This window comes from Bos indicus, chromosome 15 (assembly GCF_029378745.1).
Source record: "Bos indicus isolate NIAB-ARS_2022 breed Sahiwal x Tharparkar chromosome 15, NIAB-ARS_B.indTharparkar_mat_pri_1.0, whole genome shotgun sequence".
Classification (NCBI taxonomy): Eukaryota; Metazoa; Chordata; class Mammalia; order Artiodactyla; family Bovidae; genus Bos; species Bos indicus.
This window is the reverse complement of record NC_091774.1, coordinates 82,904,678-82,925,042: the sequence shown is the minus strand read 5'-3', so window position 1 is coordinate 82,925,042 and position 20,365 is coordinate 82,904,678. Positions and strand designations below refer to the sequence as shown.

At 52.9% G+C, this 20,365-nt stretch overlaps 1 protein-coding gene across 2 annotated transcripts in view; it reads right to left on the bottom strand.

Annotated features, from left to right (window-relative positions):
• DTX4 (deltex E3 ubiquitin ligase 4) overlaps window positions 1-20,365 on the bottom strand; it is a 43,449-nt gene that overhangs the window by 9,935 nt on the left and 13,149 nt on the right. For both annotated transcript variants that reach the window (XM_070767502.1, XM_070767501.1), the window contains exons 3-7: window positions 15,973-16,034; window positions 15,193-15,354; window positions 12,757-12,818; window positions 11,288-11,440; window positions 7,631-7,792 (exon numbers count right to left, since the gene is read on the bottom strand). In XM_070767502.1, the coding sequence (XP_070623603.1) occupies window positions 7,631-7,792; window positions 11,288-11,440; window positions 12,757-12,818; window positions 15,193-15,354; window positions 15,973-16,034 (601 nt within the window). The remainder of the gene's footprint in view (window positions 1-7,630; window positions 7,793-11,287; window positions 11,441-12,756; window positions 12,819-15,192; window positions 15,355-15,972; window positions 16,035-20,365) is intronic.

The following is a 20,365-nucleotide window of genomic DNA, read 5'->3' as shown; positions in this document are numbered from 1 at the left end:
GTAACCAAACTGCAAGAAAAAACACAGATTTCCCGTTTTCCCTTACTAACATGACAGTTCCAAAACAATTTAAAAATTATGTGATTAAAACAAAAATGAATCCCATGGTTCAGACTGTCTATGATTTTGCAAACTGAGCAGCAGGAGTCCAATGAGGCCTCAGGGAAGGAGAGATTACAGGGATCGGAAAGAGGCGGCAGTGTCTTCTGGGAGACGCGGGACCGGAAGTTTCTGAATTTCATGTTCATGTGAAAGCACGTTGACAACATTCCCGCAGCCAAGGCTGTTTCTAAGCCAGGCTGGATGACTGGTGCCGATTCTGACTGTGGCTCCACTCCCCTCTCCCGCCCAGGATGTCTCTGTCATGTGGCCAGTGCAGAAGCCTGCCTAGCACCAGCTAAGCTCAGCAGTCACGACTTGCCCTGGGCCCACTCACAGCTTCTCCCCCAAAGAATCGTCCCCTGCAGGGAAGGCAGAGCTTACAGGTCCTCACTTCGCATGACAGCCCAAGCCCACGTGGCCCTTGGAGTCTCCAGGGATGGACATGGCATGGAGGATACAGGCACTGACTCTCGGGGGAGGTCTATGGACCACCTGTCAGGACAGTGCCCAGATGCATGCCCTTCGACACAAGCCTGGGCTTTCTTGGGGGAGCCGTGGTGCCTACAGGGGCGGCAGGTGGGCACCTCTGGACCCTCATGTGGGATCTCTACCCTCTAGTCCTGAAGCCTGGAAAAACACTGCATCCTCCCAAGTGGTTTCCCCACCCCAAACTTTGCCCCCTGCAGTCTGTCCTGCTTTCCACCAAGTCCGCAGGCTGTTTCTTGGGATTCCCATATTTCCATTCATTTCCCCATCGCGCCCTCAGCAGCCCTAGAGTCACCCCTGAAGTCTCATTTGTCCTCACATCCAATGGCATTGCCCTGGTCCAGAGTCCTCCTGGGGTCACTGCTGGAAGCAGTGGTCCCCTAATGGGGTGGTGAGGTCATCTCGACTCTGGCTAGACTGGCTTTGCTAAAGCATCATCCCAACCACGTGACCTCCCATGATCCTAGCCACCCGCCCAATGACCTTCAAGGACCAGCCGTGCCCCCAGCCTGCCGAGGAGAGTCATCGGTCCCCGCCACAATGGTCAGGGCCTCCCCAGACCAGGTCACTGTCTTCCCCCAACCGCCTGCTCCCTCCTCCTCTCCACCAGTCGGGCAACTCAACCCAGATTAAACTTCTTTACGGGCCTCCTATAGCCCTCCTGTCTCTCCTCTGAAACTCCGCTGTGCCTGCCAACTAAAAAACGTTCCCCTTTATGGTCGCCAGCGGGGAGGGATGGAGGGAAGGGCTAGCTAGGGAGTCTGGGATGGACATGCACACGCTGCTGTATTTAAAAGGGACAGCACATGCAGCTCTGTTCAATGTTATGTGGCAGCCTGGATGGGAGGGGAGAATGGATACATGTACATGTATGGCTGAGTCCCTTTGCTGTTCACCAGCAACAATCACAGCATTGTTCATCTGTTATTTCCCGGTACGGGTTTCCCTTGTGGCTCACCTGGTAAAGAGTCTGCCTGCAATTCGGGAGACCTAGGTTCGATCCCTGGGTTGGGAAGATCCCCTGAAGAAGGGAAAGGCCACCTACTCCAGCATTCTGGCCTGGAGAACTCCATGGATAGTCCATGGGGTCGCAAAGAATTGGACAGGACTGAGCAACTTTCACTTTCACTTTCTATATCCCAGTATAAACTAAAAAGTCAAAGAAATAATAAAATGCTAAAAACTTTCTCTTCCATTTCTTCATGTCTTTGCTCTACTACTGAGGGCCCTGCCCCAGAAAGGCTCCTCTGACTGTCCCAGACAGACAGACAGACATAGGCCCCCTTCCTTGCCCTGACAAGTAGGATACTCAAAAATGATGGGGGCCAGGTACTGAGCACCTTGGTCCTGTGCCCGGGACCTTCATATGCACACACAAACATTATCACCCATCTTTACAAAACCCCTGCATACTGGCTTCATGGTTGTGCAGATAAAGAAACAGGGCTCAGGAGAGTCCAGCGGTCAAGGTCCAAAATCCCCTGCGAAGGAGGACATCAGCCAAGGGTCAGAACCGGGCCCATCAGACGCTGAAGTCCTTGTCTTGCCCCTGTGCCTGTCCCACCCTGCTTCCCACGGCTCGTATCAACGGTGCCCATCGGTTTCTACTCTAGAGCTCAGTGACGTGTACCTATTTCTTCTTGACTGGTTGCTAACTCCTTCAAAGAAGAACCGTGTTTTTTATTCAGTTCTTCTGCAGGCTGTTAGGTTTCCCTGTTTTATTTCTTCCCAGTCCCACTAGAATGGGGACTTCGGAGGAGTAAAGATTGTGTCTGTGTCACTCACCATTCTTCCTCTAGCACCTAGTTTGGCTTACAATTGACTCTCAGATATTTGTTAAATAAAAGACAAAAGGGAGGAAGGCGAGGAGGAAGGAGGAGAGGAGGGTAAACTAATAAATATTTGGTAAATAAAGGAATCCAGGGAGCCCCCTAGAACATTTAGAAAAAGCTTCAATGATGAAGGAAGGGACTCATTTGTATCTGTTGTTGTTCAGTCGCTCAGTCGTGTCGGACTCTTTGAGACCCCGTGGACTGTGGCCTGCCAGGCTCCTCTGTCCATGGGATTCTCCAGGCAAGAACACTGGAGTGGGTTGCCATTTTCTTCTCCAGGGGATCTTCCTGGACCAGGAATCAAACCCACATCTCCTGCACTAGCAGGTGGAATCTTTACCACTAAGCCACCTGGGAAACCCCACATTTGTATTTACTGACTGGGAAATTGTTCAGTTTCTTCCTATGGGCTGTCTTTAGAAGACTCACAAGAAGAAAGACACGCCCACAAAAGTCAAGGACTATCAACTTACACATGCAAATACCGTCTGACAAAAAAGATTCCACTTCTAGAAAATTATTCTATGGAGATACTCACAGGCATGAGAGGTTATTCATTATGGCATTATTTGTTAAAGCAAAAGGTTGGAAACAATCCATACGCCCATCACATGGAGACTGCTGAATACAAATTATAGCCCCTTTATACAAGGGATGATTATGCAAAGCTAAGCACGAATGCGGAAGTTCTCTTTCTATGGACATGGGAAGATCTACACACTATATTGTGCGTTGAAAATACAGCGTGCAGAACAATGTGGCTGATACGTCACCCTTTGTGTGAAGCTGGGAGGAGTGGAAGAATCTTTGTTGCAAATGCACAAAGAACCCTGGAAGGACGCATAAGAAAGTAAGGACAGCGGTGGTGAGGGGGGAGGGGGAGACTGGATGGAGGGGCCCCAGAGTGGGAAGGAGACTTTCCACAGGGTAACATCATCTTAGCAGCTCAGGCTGCTCTAACAGAATGACAGCAAAAACAACAGGAATTCTTTTTTCACAGTTCCTGAGGCTGGGGAGTTTAAGACCAAGGTGTGGGCAGACTCGGTGTCTGATGAGACTCTACCACGTAAATTGTTTGCTTTCACAGGTTCACAGCTGGAGATGAAGTGGCCTCAGGAGGAACTATACCTTCAGTCTCATCTCGCTCTGGTTTAGATGCTATTTTAAAAGACTTTGGACCTAGATTTTAAAGTGCATGCTGGAGCCCTTCCCTGGCGGTCTTGGGGCTAAGACTGTACTACCAAAGCAGGGGACCTGAGTTCAATCCCTGGTCAGGGAACCAGATCCCACGTCAGGGAACTAGATCCCATATGCCCCAAGGAAGACCCGGAGCAGCCAAATAAACAAATAAATACTTTAAAAGAAGAATTACAGTGGGTGCTGGATTGTGCGAAGACTTTTGAGGACTACTGGGATGGGAGAGTTGGACTGTGAAGAAAGCTGAGCGCCGAAGAATTGATGCTTTTGAACTGTGGTGTTGGAGAAGACTCTTGAGAGTCCCTTGGGCTGCAAGGAGATCCAACCAGTCCATTCTAAAGGAGATCAGTTCTGGGTGTTCTTTGGAAGGACTGATGCTAAAGCTGAAACTCCAGTACTTTGGCCACCTCATGTGAAGAGTTGACTCATTGGAAAAGACTCTGATGCTGGGAGGGATTGGGGGCAGGAGGAGAAGGGGATGACAGAGGATGAGATGGCTGGATGGCATCACCGACTCGATGGATGTGAGTCTGAGTGAACTCCAGGAGTTGATGATGGACAGGGAGGCCTGGCGTGCTGCGACATGGGGTTGCAAAGAGTTGGACATGACTGAGCAAATGAACTGAACTGAACTGGGATGGAATGAATGTATTTTGTGGGTAGGAAGGACACAAATTTTCAGAGGCCAGGGGCAAAAAGCTATAGATTGAAAGTCTGGGTTCCCACCAAAATTAATATGTTGAAATCTCACCCCCAATGTGATGGTATTAGGAGGTGGGAGTGTTCTGTGTGGGCGATTAGGTGAAGCCATTATGAATGGGGTCGTGTGTGTGTGTGTGTGTGTGTGTGTGTGTGTTAATCGCTCAGTCATGTCCGACTTTTTGCGATTCCATGGACTGTAACCTACCAGACTCCTCTGTCCATGGGATTCCCCAGGCAAGAAGACTGGAGTGGGTTGCTGTTTCCTTCTCTGATGACCGGGGTTAGCACCCTTATAAAGCAGACACTAGACAGCTCTCTCACTGCTATCACACTGGGACGCAGGGAGAGGGTGGTCCACGAACCAGGAAGAGGCTTTCACCAGACCCCGAGTCTGCTAGCACTTTGATCTTGAACGTCTCAGCCTCCACAAGTATGAAGAATGACATAGATGCACCACTATATATAAAACAGATAACTAATAAGGAACTACTGTACAGCCCAGGGAATTCTACTCAGCACTCTGCAATGACCTACATGGGAAAATAATTTTAAAAAGAGAGGAGATGTATATATATATATATATATATGTATAACTGCAACCATGAAATTAAAAGACACTTATTCCTTGGAAGGAAACTTATGACCAACCTAGACAGCATATTAAAAAGCAGAGACATCATTTTTGTCAACAAAGGTCCATCTAGTCAAAGCTATGGTTTTTCCAGTAGTCATGTATGGATGTGACAGTTGGACCATAAAGAAGTTCAGTTCAGTTCAGTTTAGTCACTCAGTTGTGTCCGACTCTTTGCGACCCCATGAACCGCAGCATGCCAGGCCTCCCTGTCCATCACCAACTCCCAGAGTTCACTCAGACTCATGTCCATCGAGTCAGTGATGCCATCCAGCCATCTCATCCTCTGGCATCCCCTTCTCCTCCTGCCCCCAATCCCTCCCAGCATCAGAGTCTTTTCCAATGAGTCACCTCTTCACATGAGGTGGCCAAAGTACTGGAGTTTCAGCTTTAGCATCATTCCTTCCAAAGAACACCCAGGGCTGATCTCCTTCACAATGGACTGGTTGGATCTCCTTGCAGCCCAAGGGACTCTCAAGAGTCTTCTCCAACACCACAGTTCAAAAGCATCAATTCTTCGGCACTCAGCTTTCTTCACAGTCCAACTCTCACATCTGTACATGACCACTGGAAAAACCATAGCCTTGACTAGACGGACCTTTGTTGGCAAAGTAATGTCTCTGCTTTTGAATATGATATCTAGGTTGGTCATAACTTTCCTTCCAAGGAGTAAGTGTCTTTTAATTTCATGGTTGCAATCACCATCTGCAGTGATTTTGGAGCCCAGAAAAATAAAGTCTGTTTCCACTGTTTCCCCATCTATTTCCCATGAAGTGATGGGACCAGATGCTATGATCTTCGTTTTCTGAATGTTGAGTTTTAAGCCAACTTTTTCACTCTCCTCTTTCACCTTCATCAACAGGCTTTTAGTTCCTCTTCACTTTCTGCCATAAGGGTGGTGTCATCTGCATATCTGAGGTGATTGATATTTCTCCCGGAAATCTTGATTCTAGCTTGTGCTTCCTCCAGCCCAGTGTTTCTCATGATGTACTCTGCATAGAAGTTAAATAAGCAGGGTGACAATATACAGCCTTGACGTACTCCTTTTCCTATTTGGAACCAGTCTGTTGTTCCATGGCCAGTTCTAACTGTTGCTTCCTGGCCTGCATACAAATTTCTCAAGAGGCAGGTCAGGTGGTCTGGTATTCCCGTCTCTTTCAGAATTTTCCAGTTTATTGTGATCCACACAGTCAAAGGCTTTGGCATAGTCAAGAAAGCAGAAATAGATGTTTTTCTGGAACTCTCTTGCTTTTACCATGATCCAGTGGATGTTGGCAATTTGGTCTCTGGTTCCTCTGCCTTTTTTAAAACCAGCTTGAACATCTGGAAATTCATAGTTCATGTATTGCTGAAGCCTGGCTTGGAGAATTTTGAGCATTACTTTACTAGCATGTGAGATGAGTGCAATTGTGTGGTAGTTTGAGCATTCTTTGGCATTGCCTTTCCTTTGGATTGGAATGAAAACTGACTTTTTCCAGTCCTGTGGCCACTGCTGAGTTTTCCAAATTTGCTGGCAAATTGAGTGCAGCACTTTCAAAGCATCATCTTCCAGGATTTGAAATAGCTCAACTGGAATTCCATCACCTCCACTAGCTTTGTTCATAGTGATGCTTTCTAAGGTCCACTTGACTTCACATTCCAGGATGTCTGGCTCTAGGTGAGTGATCACACCATCATGATTATCTGGGTTGTGAAGATCTTTTTTGTACAGTTCTTCTATGTATTCTGTGTATTCTTGCCACCTCTTCTTAACATCTTCTGCTTCTGTTAGGTCCATACCATAAAGAAGGCTGAGTGCCAAAGAATTGATGCTTTTGAACTGTCACGTTGGAGAAGACTCTTCAGAGTCCTTGGACTTCGAGGAGATCCAACCAGTCCATCCTAAAGGATATCAGTCCTGGCTGTTCATTGGAAGGACTGATGTTGAAGCTGAGACTCCAATACTTTGGCCACCTGATGCAAAGGGCCGACTCATTTGAAAAGACCCTGATGCTGGGAAAGATTGAAGGCAGGAGGAGAAGGGGACGACAGAGGATGAGATGGTTGGATGGCGTCACTGACTCAATGGACAAGAGTTTGAGTAAACTCTGGGGGTTGGTGATGGGCAGGGAGGCCTGGTGTGCTGCGGTTCATGGGGTCACGAAGAGTCAGACACAACTGAGCGACTGAACAACAGCAACAACTGAATCACTTTGTTGTACACCTGACACTAACACAAGATGGGAAATCAACTGCACACCATTTTTTTTTAAAGTCTGTGTTTTTTGTTCCCTTTTAAAATTTTACATTGGTGTGTGTGTGCTGAGTCACCTCAGTCATGTCCGACTCTTTGTGACCCCCGGGACTGTAGCCCGCCAGGCTCCTCTGTCCATGGGATTCTCCAGGCAAGGATACTGGAGTGGGGTGCCGTGCCTTCTTCCAGAGCACCTTCCCAACCCAGGGCTCAAACTGGGGTCTCCTTTGGCTCCTACACTACAGGCAGATTCTTTACTGCTGAGCCCCAGGGAATAGCTGATCAACCATGTGGTGTGAGTTTCAGGTGTACAGGAAGTTGGGTTAGACATGAACACATTCTGTGTTTTTCCTTGGTTACAGCAGCCTAAGTGGCCTAAAGACAAACATGGACCTGCAAACATTTAAATATGAAGTCATAAAAGCCAATGGCCAAGGGTGGGCTGACCTGGATGCCGGGGGGGATGCTGTAGATGATCCGGATGGTTCTGCAGTCCGGGTGGCCAGGCAGGGAGTGGGGAATGACGTGGTACTCCATCTTCCCTGGAGGCTGGGTGCCTGTCTTCACCCCGTAAATGGTCTTACAGGTCGGACACTGCAAACTCCCATCCTGAAGAGACAAGGCCCGAACTTCCAGTGTGGGAAACAGGTTTGGTCAGGACCACCCCACCCAATCTCAAAAGGTACCAGAGATAAAGGGCTGGTGTGTTAGTCACTCTGTCATGTCCAACTCTTTGTGACCCCAGGGACAGTAGCCTGCCAGGCTCCTCTGTCCATGGGATTCTCCAGGCAAGAAGACGAGTGGGTTGCCATGCCCTTCTCCAGGGGATCTTCCCGATCCAGGGATGGAACCCAGGTTTCCTGCATTGCAGGCAGATTCTTCACTGTCTGAGTCACCAGGGAAGCCCCAAGAAGTTGGGGTCAGGGGCAAAATGCACCCACACCAGTACTAGATCTTAGCTGCTCCCCTGCCTGCTATCAGGACTACTGAACGCTGAAGTTTTCTCCAGAGCAACAGGAGGAACACTCCAATCCAGCACTGGGCTCCATGCTTGGGGACATATATGAAAGACCTCATCCTTAAGAGGGAGAAGGAAATGGCAACCCACTCCAGTGTTCTTGCCTGGAGAATCTCGTGGACAGGGGAGCCTAGTGGGCTGCTGTCCATGGGGTCGCACAGAGTTGGACACTACTCAAGCGACTTAGCATGCATTGGAGAAGGAAATGGCAACCCACTCCAGTATTCTTGCCTGGAGAATCCTAGGGACAGAGGAGCCTGGTGGGCTGCCGTCTATGGGGTTGCACAGAGTCGGACATGACTGAAGCAACTTAGCAGCAGTAGCATCATCCTTAAGAAGGGGACCAGGATTTACCCTGCTCATCAGGGCTCTGGGGGGCTTCCCAGGTGACTGAGCAACTAACACTTCCACTTTCAGAGTTCTGTTGGGGCAATGGTGGGGGAACTCTGGATTCAATGAGGTGAGGAGTCCTGGTTTCACAGCAGGACCTCATGAAGTGCCGTCTTGGGGTAGAGCCTGGACAGTAAACCCTATTCCCAGGCTTGAAAACAGACAGGGAGTGAGGAGGAGCCTGTGAGTGGGCAGAGAGTGACGTGTGTACAAAGTGCTCTCACGCAGCTGGGACCAGAGCTCTCCAGGACATCCGGGTTTCCTCGGGGAAGACTGGAACTCACTGCGGGGCTATTTAAGGACACTTTAACCCCAACTCCACTCATTTAAAGAAACAGCTTGCATTCAGCTTGTGTTCGTGTGATCAAAGGGTGGGAAGCCAAGGTCAGGGTTCCACTCTCTGCTCTGGTCTTAACTTGCTGCATGACCTTGGATGAATCACCCCATTTCTCTCTGGGCCCTTCTCACCCCTTTTAAAGAAAATAAAAAAGGCATACTTCAAAGTGTAAGTGCAAAAGAGGATAAAAGATCGTGTCCGCACCCTTTTTGAAGCACCATGGAAATAAACGCAAAGGTACGAGATTATTCTTATATGCAGTTATCAAAAGGAGAACGAAGGTGCTAAGAAACCCCTTTAAATCCGAAATAACCTCTTCAAAGGCTGAGTCCTGCTGAAAGTTTTTATTGTAGTGTCAGGAAACTGAGCAGGGAATCCAGACACACAGCATCCATCAATAACTGAGCTCTCTGAGACACAGAAAGATCCCGACATTGGCACTGTGGGAATTTCAACCATAGGACTACATTAGGATGAAGAAAAAAAAATTGTCATAGTACAGAGGTGTCAATTTGAATAAAAAGGGTTGAAAGGGTTAGTCGCTCAGTCACGCTGGACTCCTTGTGACCCTACAGACAGCAGCCTGCCAGGCTCCTCTGTCCATAGAGGGTTCTCCAGGCAAGGATACTGGTGTGGGTAGCCTTTCCCTTCTCAAGGGAATCTTCCCGACCCAGGGATCGAACCCAGGTCTACCTGCATTGCAGGCAGATTCTTTACCGTCTGAGCCACCAGGGGAGCCCCTTTCCCTTTTTCTTCTCACTTTCATCATGTTAGGAAGTAGGGATTGTTCTATTTCCATTTTCCAGATGGGAAATGAAATCTCAGAGAGATTGAAAATCTTGCTGCCCGCAGTCCTTTGGCTCCTCAGCCAGGGTTTGCACTTGGGTAGGCCGCCTTTACTCTTTTCCTCAAGCAGGATAAGGACAGGGCAGCCCCTGAAGGCCAGACATACTTTTGGATGAATAAGTGGTGGGAGGATATCACAAAAATCCCAGACTCTGATGCAATCCCAGCTGGGCCTGGAGAAATGAGAATTCGGAATCCCATAGATGGGGTCAAGGTGACCCAGGCCTGGGACAGAACATGAGAAAAGCCAAGGGCTTTAGGCACTGGTGGCTCAGATGGTAATACATCTGCTTACAATGCGGGAGACCCAGGTTCAATCCCTGGGTTGGGGAGATCTCCTGGAGAAGGAAATAGCAATCCACTCCAGTATTCTTGCCTGGAAAATCCCATGGACAGAGGAACCTGGTAGGCTACAGTCCATGGGGTCGCAAAGAGTTGCACACGACTGAGTGACTTCACTTTCATTTTAGGCGCTGTGTGGAGAGACTTATCATCTGAGGGCACATCCAGGTTCCTGGAAGCCAGCTCTAATGGGGGACCGCCACTCCACTATCATTGGTGGGTAAGACAGGATCACACAGCCCTCCTTTCCAACAGTTGACCTTAAGGGCTTTCCAGCCATCCTTTGACAAAACCTTTAGTGCTTTTGAAAGGACAATGAAAGGCGCCCAAAGAACATGAATGTGACTGAGAAGCACGAGGCCAGGGAGAAGGAAGGGTCACTGGGGAGTCCTGTGCCAGCACGATGGACACTCACCATGGGTCGGTCACTGTAGAAAACTCCCTTCCAAACCCTCAGGGACAGACGTCTACACCTCTCAGACCACCACACAGTGTAGACACTGGGAGGAGTTGGGTTGGTGGTTGTTGTTTAGCCATTCAGTCCTGTCCAACTCTTTTGTGACCCCGTGGACTGTAGCCCACCAGGCTCCTCTGTCCATGGGATTATCCCAGTAAGAATACTAGAGTGGGCTGCTATTATCCTTCTCCAGGGGATATTCCTGACCCAGGGATGGAACTTGAGTCTCCTGCATTGGCAGGTGGGTTCCTTCCCACTGAGCCACCAGGGAAGCTCTGGGAAGGTAGGCAGCATAGCCCAAAAGGGAGGTGCAGACAGATTTTGCCAACATAGTAATTTTGGGGAAAACTGATGAGGCTGAGAACAACCAAGATAATCACTCCTGCTCCTCTGGGCTGCCCCTGCTCGCACGCTCAGTCGCTTCAGTCGTGTCTGACTGTGACCCTGAGGCCCTTAGCCCGGCAGACTCCCCTGTCCATGGGACTCTCCAGGCAAGAATACTGGAGTGGTTGCCATGCCCTCCTCCAGGGATCTTCCCCACCCAGGGATTAAGCCTGCGTCTTCTGCATTGCAGGTGGATTCTTCACCGTTGAGCCACCAGGGAAGCCTGGGGGTGCCTCTAAGACCCCCGAAAGCACCTGGGTGCCACTCCAATAAGGCCTCCAGGCTTGGGTGCTGCCTGGGAGGTGGTGGCACCCCTGAGCTGGCACCCACCTTGTTGCCATTGTTGTACATGGCCACCAAGCAATAGACGTGGTAGACGTGGCCACACCGGGACAGCTTGCCCACCAGGTCCGGCTTGACGGTGGGCTGGGGGCCCTTGTAGCCGGATGGGGCCGTGAGGCGCTCCATGCAGATGGTGCAGTCCTGGGGGCAGAAAGGGGCAGAGGAGAAAGACCGTCAGTTCCCACTCAGCCTGGGAGGCCACAGCACCTCCACGGTCTTCCAGCATGATCTCAGCTGCCAAGCGGCTGCTGCTGCTGCTCCTCCAGAAAGCCCACAAACAGGAGAACACGCGCCACTGGGAATCTAGACAGAATTCTGTCTTCTTTGGCACAGCAGAGTAACTCTTGAACTAATTCCTGATGGTGATACATGTTAATTTAGGCTGCCAAACAGAATGATAGCCCCTCCTTGGGGGCTGTGACTATCCCTCCGTGGGATCCCTCAGAGGTCTGTGCAGGAAACCAACCCTTGCTGATTTGACCCACTGACCGTTTACTTATTTAAGTGGACATTTGTAAAGGAACTGTATTTGAAGTGCCCTGGAGAGGCTGCAGCATGTTTCAACATTTGGGGCTGGATAATTCTTTGCTGAGGACTTCCCTGCTGGTCCGGTGGTTAACAGTCCACCTGCTAATGAAGGGGACACGGGTTTGATCCCTGGTCCGGAAAGATTCCATACGCTGCAGGGCAACTAAGCCCACACACGGCAACCACCGAAGCCCTGTGTTCCAGAGCCCCTGGTCTAGAACAAAGGAGGAGGCGGCAGAGAAGAGACGTCAGATAGATCGCATGGCCAACTCAGTCAACATGACTCTGAGCAAACTCCGGGAGACAGTGGAGGACAGGAGAGCCTGGCAGGCTCCAGTCCACATGGCCGCAAAAAGTCAGGCGTGACTCAGCGACTGAACAAAAACAGTTCTTCGCTGCGGGTGCTGTCCCGGGCCCTCCTGAGCAAGGTGGTGGGTTTAGCAGCATCTTTGGCCTTGGCCTGCTGGATGCCACCAGCGTCTCCTCTTCCCTCCAGTTCTGTAAAATCGCCTCTGGTTGAGAATCTCTGATCACCATCAAGCCCATTTTTAAGTCGGTTCCCATAGCTTATCACACCACTTTGCTTAAATTCATGGTAAGACAGTTGAGCACCAGTCAGCAGTTTGCTGAACAGGCAGGTGTGAGAAGTTAAGCCACAGCTGTGGCCCAAAACATCCACTCCGACCAGCTCTGAGTTGGTCGGGACCCAGAAAGCAGTGCCAGCTGCGTCCTGCAGAAATCTGGCCGGGGAGATGACTGGGGGGTGGGGAGGGTGAATGCCCCCACCTCCTGCAGAAATCTGGCCGGGGAGATGACCGGGGGAGGGGAGGGTGAATCCCCCCACCTCCTGCAGAAATCTGGCCGGGGAGATGACTGGGGGTGGGGTGGGGAGGGTGAATCCCCCCACCCCCCGCCAGCCCTGGACTCACCTCGTCTGGCGGATGCCGGACTTTCTGCAGATACTTCTTCAGCACTTCTTCTGGGGTTTTCCCTGTGGGGACAGGATGATCAGGGGGCCAACAAGACAAGCTGGACATGCCAGAGAGGGGGGCGTTGTCAGCCAGGCTCAGAGCTTTCAGAAAAGACAAGGAACCACCGCGCAGTTGGATTTAAGGATGCAAAGGGGACACGGGGTGGACGCGGGAGCCAGGTGGTCTGAGGAGGGGGGTGTTTAAGTTCGCCTCATCTCCTGCCATCACCTCCCTGACACCAGCCTGCCTAATCACAACAAGCCCACTTTTTCACTGGCACGGGCCAGTGGGCTTCCCTTCCCCAACGTCAAAGAGCCTGGACCTGCCCAAAGGCTGCACCGGGCTAACAGTAACGAAAACTCTCTGTAAACAGTTTCACGTCTTAAGACATTGGGCCGGTTTACGGCATTCCCTTCCCAATGTGCTAAGGACCGTCTTGATCTGTAACGTGGCGTCAAAGCGCCATCATTTTTACGGGAAACCGGGACTTGACGACCTCAGCTTTCTGCCAGCCTTCCTCCTGTTGACGGTGCGGTCGCTGCCCAGCAGTAGGGAGAGGATGATGCATCCTGGCGGGGGCAGTGACTCTGGGATTTGGGGGGAGGGGGAGCCAGGCCCCTAGGAGGCAGCCAGGACTAAAAGCAGGGGTTGGCAGGAGACAGCCTTGCCAAGGGGCAGGGAGGAATAAAGGGCTGGAGCCTCCTTGGCGACTCTCTGACCTTCTCTGAGCTTCTGTTTCTCGCCTAGACAGTGGGCAAGAACAACAGCACCTGCCCAGAGGGGCGCTTGGACAATTAAACGACATACAATTAAATGGACCTAAAGCCCTGTGGCACTTAGCCTGCTAAGAGTCAAGTAAGTGCTATTAATAATAACAGGAAGAATGGGAAAGCGCAAAATCCCATCATTTCCTATGAGACCGCCAGGAAGATGAGCGAGTTCATTCAAGCAGAGAAGCGTCGATAGACTGGAAAAGTAGGACAAGCGTTTCACGAAGTGGAGCCTCCAGCGTCCAAAAGCTGTGGCGCAGGCCCTCCCTCCCCGCTGCCCTGCTCGCCCTCCCTCCCCGCTGCCCTGCTCGCCCTCCCTCCCTGCTGCCCTGCTCGCCCTCCCTCCCCGCGGGCCTGCTCGCCCTCCCTCCCCGCGGGCCTGCTCGCCCTCCCTCCCCGCTGCCCTGCTCGCCCTCCCTCCCCGCGGGCCTGCTCGCCCTCCCTCCCCGCTGCCCTGCTCGCCCTCCCTCCCCGCTGCCCTGCTCGCCCTCCCTCCCCGCTGGCCTGCTCGCCCTCCCTCCCCGCTGCCCTGCTCGCCCTCCCTCCCCGCTGCCCTGCTCGCCCTCCCTCCCCGCTGGCCTGCTCGCCCTCCCTCCCCGCTGGCCTGCTCGCCCTCCCTCCCCGCTGGCCTGCTCGCCCTCCCTCCCCGCTGCCCTGCTCCTCTAACAAGAATTAAGCTTCTGTCGACTGAGAGCCTCTTGCTTGCTGAGATAAGTTATAACATGCTTACGATCCCACTGAAACCTCACCAGTTTGCAAGGGGAGGGCTTAGGGCTGATGGTCGAATCATTTAGAAATTGATACTAGAGACCAGGGGTTTCCCAGGTGGTGTCAGTGGTTAAGAATTTGCCTGCCAAAGCAGGAGATGCAGGCTCAATCCCTGGGTCGGGAAGATCCCCTGGAGGAGGAAATGGCAACCCACTCCAGGATTCCTGCCTGGGAAATCCCCTGGACAGAGGAACCTGGCGGGCTCCAGTCCAGGGGGCCACAAAGAGTTGGACATGACTTAGCCACTACACACATACACACACACACACACACCCCAGAGCTAGAGAGAGCAGCTGTAGAGGTCAGGCTGGGTCCTTGGGGCACAGGTATATTGACTCTTAGCTGCGGGACTGTGAGGAGGGGATGAGCTCTTGAAGGAGGGTCAAGCAGCCAGAGCTTCTGGAGTATCCCAAGGGACACGAGAAGTGACTTCCACTGCCTTCCAGGACACACCTGCTGGGTACCGGCTGTGTGTATTGTAAAGGGGAGAGAATTGAGGCAGCCTGGGGTCTCGTGACTTGCAGGGCACAAAGTTGGGATCTGAATCCAGGCTGTTCGGGTTCCCATGCTGAGGTGCTCCATCTCTCTAGTGTGTATTCTCTGTGTCACACGCTGTATCTTCATGTGTCTGTATTGTTGCCCTGAATTTCTCTGTTTCTCAAAGGGTCTCCATCAGATCCAAACCTATCCACTTTGGTGTAATCCTCAGAGTGGGGATTAGTTAGCCCATTTAGCAGATGCAGAAACCGAGGCACAGAAGGCACGGGTGTGATCCTCAGTGGTGGAGACAGCTGGGCTGGGAGCCAATCTGTGACCACCCCCGCCCCAGGACTCCTTTGGACAAGGAGGCTGATACCTTTCTTGGCTTGCTTCTTGGTGGTCTTGCGGCTTGTGTTGGAAACCCCGGGGATGGATTTTATTTCGCTCTTGCTGACGGGGGGTGGGTGAAGGACCAGCTTTGGTGGCCGGGTGAGACACACAGGCAGCCCTGCTGCGCTCATGAGGATCCCAGTGATTCCTGGAAGACAACGGCACCAGGGAGGAGGGCGGAGGGTCAGCCCCCAGCCCGCTCCACACTCCCCTCCCAGTAACCCGCTCGCCCCTTCTCCACACAGATCCTCCCAGAAACACGTCCATCCCCCCTTCTCCACAGTGAGCTTTGCGTTTTGCAATCACTTCGCCCAAACTGTTCCTGCCCTTCCCGTCCACCCCCTCAGGCCCTCGTCTGTCTCAGTCACCACCAGGATTCTCTCTTTTTACAAGCGTCCATGACACCTGTTGCTTTTGCTCTTCTTGTTTTTAACTTCTTTTTATTTGTTCTTAAACTTTTCATTTCGTGTTGGGGTACAGTGGATGAACAATGTGGTGACAGTCTCAGGGGAACTACATTTCCATGCGTCCATCCCGCTATAAACTGCCCTCCTGCCCGGGCTGACATGACACTGAGCTGAGTCTGCTGTGCCCTGCAGTAGGTCCTTGTTACTTGTCGGTTTATCATGGACCAGCACGGACCGTGCAGGCCACGGGGTCGCAAAGGACACGCCTGAGCGACTTTCACTGCACTCAGTGCTTGCGCGTCCGTCCCAAAGGCCCTCCTAGTCTCCCCCTTTTCTCCCTTCGGCCGGGGCTTCCTTACCTGCCAGCGCAGGGTTGACGGGGCTGGACCCACTCAGGTTCTTCACGGGGACAGTGGGGACCCTGCAGAAGCACAGAGCAGACACATCACGCTTTCGACAAGCGGGAAAAGGGCCACAGTGCTGGGAGCCCCAGAGCGTCAGGGGTTCCCCTGTTACAGGAGCCACTTGCTCCTCCTAAAGCCGCAGTCAGCCCACAGCCAGAGCTGAGCCCTTCAAACCCCAGCAGAGCACATTACAGCTCCACTCAGAACCTCACAGCCCCGAACGGACCAGGGCTCCCTCAGGTTCCGCGAGGCCTGTCCCGCCCTGTAGAGCCACCGAACAGCCCGCCCGAGCACCCCCCACCAGCTCCCTGGTCTCCCTGGTCTGCCCCGAGTCACTCATCTCCTCCCGTGATGTCGCTGTCCCTCCTGCAGGCCGGGCACACCCCAGCCTCAGGGCCTTTGCACCTGCGGTTCCCTCTGCCTGAAGTGTTTTTCCACCTGACCCCTGCTTGGCTCCCTGCTACAGATCCTTCAGTACGGGCTCCGACGTGCCCTACTCAGCGATGTCCCTGAGGCCATCTCATTTAACACGGCTACCCACCCCTCCACCCAACCCTGAGATGCCAAGTCCTCTTCCTTGGTCCTTTTTGCTTTTTGCCCACACTGGTCGACCTGCAGGATCTTAGTTCCCTGACCAGGGATTGAACCTGGGATCCCGGCAGTGAAGTCCTAACCACCGGGCCACCAGGGAAGTCCCACTTATGGTCTTTTGAAATAAATTGTTACTTTTTATCTCCCCTCTCGAAATCTACGCTCTATCAGGACAAATATTGCTGTCTGTTTCATTCAGAGCCTGACACTTCATGAATATGGCATTTCATGAGTATCAGTGGAAGCAATGAAATGAAAAAAAAAAAAAAAAGAAGAAGCGAGTTCAAACCCACAGGGTATAGTCACCTCAGAAGCTTCTGGAAGGGAGAGCCCCTTGCCTGAATCAGAAGTTCCAGCTGCACTTGGAGGAGCTTCTGCTGAGAGGTGGGCAGAGGGCACCCACCCCCGGCCCAACAGGCGGAAACCATCACCTCTTTACCCAGAGAAACACAGACAAGTAGGCAGAGTCTCCTTCCTTGTCCTTCTCTCCAGCAACTCGAGCCAGGCTGGAGACAAGCCTGGAGACAGCCCCGCTGCCCAAGAAAGTTGGGGCCTCCCACGGGGCTGAGGACAAAATTATGGGGTGCATGGGGCTTGGTCTTGCGCCATCCCCTGCTACCCAGGCCTCTGCAGCTGGGCTTGGGGTGGGGGACGTGGGCTGGAGATCCTGATGGCCTGGGTCACAGACTACTCCAGGGGCCAGACTGCCAGAGAAGCCAGCAGTTCTACTCTGGGGGGGCGAGAGGGGGTGCTGGGAAAGCAGGGGGGAGGGGAAAGAGCATTTTGCTGGCTTACTTTTCATTCATGTGCTTCGATGCCCATCCCGATAGAGACCCCCTTGGTGCTGGACACTCTCCCAGATGCTGGGGACACAGCGGTGGCCCACACAGCCTTTCATCTGCATGCTGAAATCACTAACGAGTCCAGCCTGCTTGATCCCAGACACCATTCTGAATGCTCAGAATAGACACATCCATCCAACCCTTCCAACCACCTATGCGAGAGATGTGATTGTCATGAACTCCGTTTTCATAGGCAGGGGCGCTGGGGCGCAGAGATGGGAAGCTAGCTTCAGGGAAGCCACACAGCCAAGGGTTTGAAGCCAGCCCATCTGGCTCTGGAGCCCACGGTCTCAGCCACTCACTATGCATGCTCCTGGGTCTGTACGGTTCTTATCACACCCCCGTGCTGCAGACAGAAAGCATGAAGCTGCGAGCCTAAGGAATAAATCCACCCTAAGAGGCGAGGCCAGAACGGCATCTGCAGGCTGGGCTGGGCGCTAGTGCGTCTGAACCCCACGCGCCGGGAGGATGGGCGCGCCCTCCGCCACACGGAGTCCTCTGGGGTCTCTGTCTCCTCCTGGGGATGGTGACCGTGCACCAGGCTTGTGAGGGGATGTGAGAATAACAGACGCGGGAGTGTTTGTGTCTCCACAGGCCACCGAAGGCCACTTGTCCTCAGAAACCGGCTTCAAGATAAATCAAATCCTGACTGGGGCCGGGGGAGGGGAAGCTGAATTCAACATGAAAGAAAATCTCAAGGGGGCTTTCCTGGTGGTCCAGTGGCTAAGACCCCCAGCTCCCAGTGAAGGGGGCCTGGGTTCGATCCCTGGTCCGGGAACGAGACCCCACGTGCTACAAATGAATATTCCACACGCTGCAGCGAGAAGATGCTGAGGGCTGCAGCCACCAGTGCAGCCAAATAAACACTAAAGAAAAAAAAAAGTGAAGAAGAAAGTCAGCAAGAAAAAGAGGAACAGACTGGATTCCGGACTCTGTAACCTGCCCACAGGGCCAGGCGTGGCACAGCAGGTGGGAGTCCGAAAAACCAGGTTTAAGACCCAACCCCGCCAGGATCACGCACGCGTGCTAAGTCACTTCAGGCGTGTCAGGCTCTCTGCAACCCCATGGACTGCAGCCCTCCAGGCTCCTCTGTCCACGGGATTCTCCACGCAAGAATCCCGGAGTGGGTTGCCATGCCCTCCTCCAGGGGATCCTCCCTACCCAGGGATCAAACCCGTGACTCTCACGTCTCCTGCATTGGCAGGTGGGTTCTTTACCTCTAGCGCCACCTGGGAAGCCCACCGGTCACAACGTCCATCAACTTTATTGAGCCTCCATTTCCTTATCTGTAAAACTGTGGAAGTCTTAGGTAGGAGGCTGCATATTAAAGAGCAGAGACATTACTTTGCCAACAAAGGTCCGTCTAGTCAAGGCTATGGTTTTTCTAGTGGTCACGTATGGATGTGAGAGTTGGACTATAAAGAAAGCTGAGTGCCAAAGAATTGATGTTTTTGAACTGTGGTGTTGGAGAAGACTCTTGAGAGTCCCTTGGACTGCAAGGAGATCCAACCAGTCCATTTTGAAGGAGATCAGTCCTGGGTGTTCATTGGAAGGACTGATGCTGAAGCTGAAACTCCAATACTCTGGCCACCTGATGCAAAGAGTTGACTCATTGGAAAAGACCCTGATGCTGGGAGGGATTGGGGGCAGGAGGAGAAGGGGATGACAGAGGATGAGATGGTTGGATGGCATCACCAATTCAATGGACATGGGTTTGGGTGAACTCCGGGAGTTGGTAATGGACAGGGAGGCCTGGTATGCTGCGATTCACGGGGTCGGACTGAGCGCCTGAACTGAACTGAACTGAGAGGCTGCGGGGAGATACTTCCTGATGATTCTCCACTCCAGAATCTGATGACCCAACCTTGGGGGCAGTCTCCCTGCTGGGTTCCACACCGGGTCTGGTTCCCCTCCAGCCTCTCCAGGAGGTGCGGGAGGATCTGCTCCCTGGATGCCCACTGTGGGGGGGCAGGCACGGCCCAGCCCTGCACCTGCCTACCCCCCTCACCACCTTTGAGGCCCCCACTCAGGCTGATAAGGAGCTGCAATCTGCAGGACAAAAGCCACCTTTGTTCCCACAAACTGGACCAGCAGGTTTACCTGGTCTGGTGAAGGAGGAAATAGTCCAATCTCCCCAGAGGGCTCGCCAGGGTGGCCTGAGAACTGGGGGCTGGGAGGAGGGTCTGGAGAGACAGGGAGGGTGTGCCCCCCACTGCTGGCAGAGAATGCTGGCAGATGGGTGGGCGTCCCCACCACTGCCTGATGGCAGGAGAGGTGGAAGGGCTTGTCGGCGGCCCTGGACGCCTGCAGCAGGGCTGGAGAGGGGGACGTGCTTATGAAATGCAGAAGGGCCCAGGGGAAGGGCCCGCCAGGGGGTCGGGAGGCCTGGCGTCTAGGCTGACCCCGCGGGGCCTTTCTGAGAACCGCGCAGTCTCTCTGCCATCCTCGGCCACGTCTGCGTTACCGCGGCAGTACACAGGGCGCCCCAAATCTCAGTCCCTGGGAGGAATGCGGATCTGGGTCGCATCTTCTGTAAACAGCCCAGCCCTGTGCGAATCTGGGTGATCGTTTACATTCTTGTTTCCCAAGGGTAAGAGGAAGCGGCTCCAGAGAAAGCCTTTTCCTGCTTGGTGGTGGTTTAGTCACTCAGTCGGTTGGACTCTGTGACCCCAGGGGCTGCAGCCCGCCAGGCCCCGCATTCTCCAGGCAAGAAATCTGGAGTAGGTTGCCGTTTCCTCCTCCAGAGGATCTTCCCGACCCAGGGCTCGAACCCAGGTCACTTGCAGGGCAGGCAGACTCTTTACCAGCGCAGCCACCAGGGAAGCCCTTTTCCCCTGCTCGCCTAATGTCCCAGTTTTCTCAGATTCTTGAGGGGGTCAAGGGAAGCATCAGGCTGAGTGCTGGGCAGACTGTGG